General features: G+C 46.4%; 1 protein-coding gene across 1 annotated transcript in view; it reads right to left on the reverse strand.

The window, feature by feature from the left end:
* The window catches only part of Selenoi (selenoprotein I), a 40,719-nt gene extending 35,470 nt beyond the window's left edge, over window positions 1–5,249 (reverse strand). Inside the window, exon 1 of the mRNA XM_090337336.1 lies at window positions 5,101–5,249. Within this exon, the coding sequence (XP_090193462.1) occupies window positions 5,101–5,157 (57 nt within the window). The 5' untranslated portion in view covers window positions 5,158–5,249. The remainder of the gene's footprint in view (window positions 1–5,100) is intronic.
* Between the last annotated feature and the right edge of the window lie 751 nt (window positions 5,250–6,000).

Below are 6,000 nucleotides of genomic sequence, written 5' to 3' on the forward strand. Positions count from 1 at the left end.
GTAAAATAATCTGTTTTTTTCCTCCACTGAACATCTTCCCTGCCTGCAAATATTAGACACATGCCACTGATGCATGCAACTGAAGGTCTTTGTTCTGAGGCCTCTGCCTTACAGGCAGTTTCTATTTCATTTTTAGTTGTAAGAGGCAGAACAACTTAAAGAACATGGAATCATATTCAGACTGCCTGGGGTCAACGTCATATTACCCTTGAGCCAACTCCTTAAACTGGTAAATAGTGCCTCCATCTCACAGCAAGATAATATGTGAGACACTTTCAAGCATGCCTGGAATACAGTACATTGCATGTAAAAGTTTGCTATCATTAAAACAACAAAACCATACTACCATACAACTTAGGCACCTGCCTAAGAAACACCTGAGATATTTAACATGCAATCTATCCAATGTGAATCTCCCACAGAGGACATAGAATTTGCTAAACACTTCCTCCAAGTGATTCTGATGCCAGTAATTCTAGACCACAGAAACTGGATTTTTGAAAAAATCCACAACTATTGGGCTGGGAGTTTGGCCTAGTGGTAGAGTGCTTGCTTAGCATGAAGACCCAGGTTTGATTCCTCAGTACCACATACATAGAAAAAGCTAGAAGTGGTGGTGTGGCTCAAGTGGTAGAGTTCTAGCCTTGAGAAAAGCCCATGGACAGTGCTCAGACCTGAGTTCAAGCCCCACAACTAGCCAAAAAAAAAAAATCCACAACTATTGCCGGGCTTGGTGGCTCACACCTGTAATCCTAGCTACACAGTAGGCTGAGATCTGAGGATTGCAGTTCAAAGCCAGCCCAGACACTAAAGACTGTGAGATTCTTACCTCCAATTAACCACTAGAAAACCAGAAGTGGCTCTTGGCTCAAGAGGTAGGGTGGTAGCCTTGAGCTGAAGAGCTCAGGGACAATGTCCAGGCCCAGCAGTAGGGCAGTAGCCTTGAGCTAAAGAGCTGAGGGATAGCGCCCAAGCCCAGATTTCAAGCCCCAGGATTGGGGGGGGGGGGGCGGAATCCACAACTAAACTGTCCCTTTCTCCCAAGACAACACCTCTTCAGACTCCTCTCCTTCTACTCCATCATTATGCTTAAACACCTTACCCAAATTTTTGTGGTTCCCATAAAACACTCAAGACTTCTCTCTAATTGCATTCTATTACTCTCTCCGGTGATGCTGCTTCTCTCTCTTCACCTAGGAGGTAAAATTCAGCCTTCATCTTTCTAGACTGACCACTTTCTTCATCTCCATACTATCTAAAGCCTTTCTCCATTCTAATCCCCCTCTAACCTCCACTCACTGAAAGCTGCCACCCTTGTCCCCCCAGCACTCAGTACCTACTAACTTCACTTACTATTTATAACCGTTTATTTACATGCCTGTATGCCAACAACTGGGTTCTCTAAAACCTGGAATTTCAGCTTAGCTTCATTTTGCAGCTCTAATTCTGTGCCTAACCAATGTTTCCTCCATAAATGCTTACAGAATAAACAAAATCAAATGACAAACCAGGAAGGTTAAAAGGCCAGACCGAATTCTGGTACTTCAGCATTATCATCAACATGCAAACAGTCTCTCTTTTCAACCTCTTAATTGTAATACTAATACATATAAAAGTATCACCATTCCTATAGACTTAATTATTGTTAATAGCTAAGTTCATTAACTACCCAAAACAGCAAAAACCAACTCCAACTCACAATGAAATTATATTCTTGAAACCAAACAAGGCATATCCAGTAGACTTACTTTTTGAAACAAAATGAAACAATTTAACAGTAGCAGCTACATTGTACATTAGAACTATGCCTTCCCTGGGTTTTGCAAACAGGATAGCAGTTTCACCTTTAAAGAAAGAGGATAATCAAGCAACCACAAAGACCTGTATCTAAATGGTTCCAGAGAGATGAAAGGCTTCAAGGGGTGAAATTCCTCAACACAACTACTTGAGTAAAGAAGCAAGGGAGAACAATGGTAGTTGTAGTTGACATCTCTGCCTTCAAAATGCCGAACTATCCTTTCCATATTCACAGAAACACCTTCTTTTGCCCCACTTCCAAAATGGCTTATATTCTTTTCCATTTCCATCCTTCAATACTGATTGACAATCTCTTCCGTTCATACTAGATAAACTTACGTTCAACAAGACAGCTATTGGCCCTATTTTCCTAGAGCTCATGTCCATTCAATTAATTATTCAACTGTTTAACAGGAATACACTAAATATCATTATAGGAAATAAAAGTATTAAGAAAGTGCATAAACTACAAAAAAAAAAAGTATCTAACAGAGTCCATATCAGGCTTTCTTCTAAACTAAATACCAATCATCTTGCAGTTTCTTACTACAGAAACTTAACTACCTCTGTGTGTGAGCACCCCATTCGGCACCATTCTGTGTGAGTGCCAGCTTTCCAACTGTAGCTCTCAGATGTACCACGAGGGAAGATAAAGAAATTAAAGTGGTTCAAGAGCAATTTTTCCACCAGCTGTTCTGACAGAATCAATTTTTCTCTACATCTCTTTGCTCTAATAAAAAGGGTCACACCAGGAAATAAAAATCTCTTTTGAATGTTTTGACTCTATACACTATAGGGATGAGGAGAACAGCTCTATCTAGTTCAATAAGCTTATAAAGCACTTATTAGCCCAAGACCTCAAAACGGGAATGCAGTAACAGCAAAAAAGATCTGTATACCATTCACATTTCAACAGAACTGACCACACAAATTCTTCTTTTAGACGCCTCTAAATTCATATTTTAACATGAACACAGTAGTCAGAATCCTCTACTATTAAAATGTTTCAATTAAAAGCTTGTGCTCCTTTTTTTCCCCAAAGAAGCCTCAAAATAAGCTTCAAGTAAGCCTAAAGTAAAACCAACGAACTATTTTAGTGAACACTGGACATTTGCTAAATTGACCTTTGTTTTCCAGGATGATAAGAAAATCTGTTGTCAGACATAGGAACTGAGTCAGATAAGGGAAGAGAGAAAGGGACAGAAAAAAATTACACTGAAATTTCTGGTAAAGTAGGACACTTTGTGTAGCTGAAAATACAAATCTAAAAAGATTGCTTATAAGAAAAAGATTCAGGAGCCGGGAGTTTGGCCCAGTGGTAGAGTGCTTGCCTAGCATGCACGAAGACCTGGGTTCGAATCCTCGGTACCACATACATAGCAAAAAGCCAGAAGTGGTGCTGTGGCTCAAGTGGTAGAGCCCTAGCCTTGAGAAAATCCAGGGACAGTGCTCAGGCCCTGAGCCCAAGTCCAGGACTGGCAAAACACACACACACACACACACACACACACACACACACACACACCTTAAAAAAGATACCAAACTATCAATAAATAAATAAATAAATAAAAAGATTCACAATTAGACATGGCTACAAATAAAAACTGTCTTATCAGTACTTATTTGGACAGTAGCTCCCTCACTAGGGAAAAAAATATTTTACATGTCAATATTTACAGTGCAGAACAGAAGGCACAAAGTTGGTAGAGCAAAACAGGAGCTATCTGGGTTAATAGCCTTACAAAATGAAAGTTATAGAACCCTAGCCAGAGTTATTAATGCTCCTGATCTTCTTTCCACTGAGGCTCCCCTCAACCCTACCCCCCCAGTCCTAGGGCTCAAACTCAGGGCTTTGTCCCTGAGCTTCTTTTTGCTACCACTCTACCACTTGACCCACAGTGCCACTTCTGGCTTTTTTTCTGTTTATGTGGTACTGAGGAATAGAACTCAGGGCTTCAAGCATGCAGGGCAAGCACTCTACCACTAAACCACATTTCCAATTCTCCACTTAGGTTTAAGACAAGTCATGAACTCTGTTCAGAATGATATAGCACAACATTGCTTGGAAGCAGAGAAACATATTTATATGGACTTCTAAGGCCAGTTTTTCCATGCCAGTTAAAAAAAAACAAAAACCTATTATGATTTTTCCAGCTATTCATTCCACAAATGTTTACTGCGTTCAGATCTAGTACACAAAGTAGCACAAAGTGCTCAGAATATGATAGTTTGTAAAGCAAGTCTCATCATTTGGACATTACATTCTACATAAGGGACACACTAAAGAATTTCACGTATGGGCTGAGCATTGCAGAGAGAAAGGGGTACTTAGGAAGGGCTTGTCTGGTTAAATGACATTCGAGTTATGAAGTGAGAGATTAACACCCACAATTTCAGGCCTGGAAAAACTGGATGGTTAGTTGAGCCAGTCACTGGTTAAGAGGACAATGCAGAAGAGCTAAACTGGAAGTTAACCACCGGTTTGTACTGGGGGCTCCTTATGTAGCAAGCGCTTCTCTAATGCTTAAAAATCACTTCGCATGGTAGAAACTCATATTCCCAGGTTATGGGTACAAAAAGATAAGAGGCCAAGTCGGGATTAAATGGCTAGCCCGGGGCCAGTTAAACCTGACAGGGGCATCAGGTTCACAATGTACTGGAAAGCACGGGCAGTTTGCACTAAACAGTTCCTTCCAGGGCGCATATATTTCTCTGTCAGTCCCGGTGCCACGGACTCCGGCAGGGGAAGCTTCTTGGCTGGAAGCAGAAATGGGGTGCAGCCATTAGCAGCAAGGCCTCGGTAAGTCAGTCCCCCTGCCTGGGGCCTCATCTGGCAGACTTGATCATCTGCATCTCTGAAGTTGTATGCAAGGAAGACAGGTGGAAAGAAAGTTCCCGCAGACGGAGACCACTGAAACAACCCCGAAAGCAACCGCCTCCTTTCAGGAGGGCTAGGAAGAAAACAGTAGCAAAGAGCTAAAGAGGAGGAAACACCACGGGCCCGCCGCGGTGAAGTCCATCTCCACGGGATGATCGCCGACGCAGAGGGGGCTTCCCCGGGAGATCGTTGATGTCCCTGCGGGAGCGCGGTGGGCTCGGGCCGGCGGGCCTAGGGATGCCCCCACGCCCCCTCCGACGCCAAGCCTCCCCGGACCCACAGGACCCCGCAGCAGCTCCCGCCAGCAAGCCCGGCGCCACGCGGCAGGCACAAGGTGACACGGACCGCGCCGGCCCCTCGGCCACCTGGGCGCGGCCAGGACGAGGAGGGAGAGGGGCGCCCGCCCTCCCGCCCGCCCGCACTACCTTGTACTTATCAAAGCCGGCCAGCTGCTCTGGGCTCACGTATTCGTAACCAGCCATGACGACCTGGACACCGAGCGCTCCCTCGGGAGACAGCCGCAGCGACTCTCCGCGACCAGGCGGGGAAACACGAGCACCACACACGGGATGGGCCAGGCTGGGAAAAAGACAGCGCTGGGCAAGAAGGTGGAGGAGCCGCGCTCCGCCCACCGCGCACGCGTAGCGGTCCCGACCACTTCCGCCGCCTCAGCGCGCATGCGTACGCCAGCCTCTTCGCCCCGCCCACCGAGGGGAGGGGCGCGATCATCCGCACGGCCCGCCCCCTGGTGCTTTCTTAACCCAATTGGTGCGCAGCGGGCGACGCTAACTCCCGCCTTCCAGCGCTCCTCGTGGTTTTATTTGCTGGCGTCAAAATTGGTGAGCTGAGGTAAGGCGAGAAAGGAGGGGAAAGGTCAACTTCCCGGCAGGCCTTACTTCTGTTCTCCTGGAGGATGCGTGTTTCCCGGCATCTGAGTGTGGGCGGAGGTATTGGGGTGCCTTAGTCCTGGGGTGCATGCCGCTGGAGCATGACCTGCTGTAGGGAAACCTGAGGTGAAGCGGAGGAGAATGGAAAGCCCAGTGGGGTCCGCAACGGAACTTGGAAGGCCGTCCGACGCATCCCTGGGGACGCCGCGGCCTGAAGACCTGGGGCGGCCTCGAGGCGCTCCCGACAGCGTGCAAGCGGAGGTCACGCTGTCTCCGCCGGCCTCAAATGCGGCTGCGAGGAGTGCGTTTACGTCTCCACGGGCAGTTAACTGTAGATGACCGCCGAGCCAGTGGTTCTGTGCATGTCAGAATAGCAGTTGCTACTCTCCAGGGTTTGGGCGCCGAGTTTTCTTAGTAGCGTTTGAAGTGGAATGGAAC

The sequence above is a fragment of the Megascapheus bottae genome, chromosome 7, assembly GCF_031878675.1.
Source record: "Megascapheus bottae isolate mThoBot1 chromosome 7, mThoBot2.hap1, whole genome shotgun sequence".
NCBI classification, from domain to species: domain Eukaryota; kingdom Metazoa; phylum Chordata; class Mammalia; order Rodentia; family Geomyidae; genus Megascapheus; species Megascapheus bottae.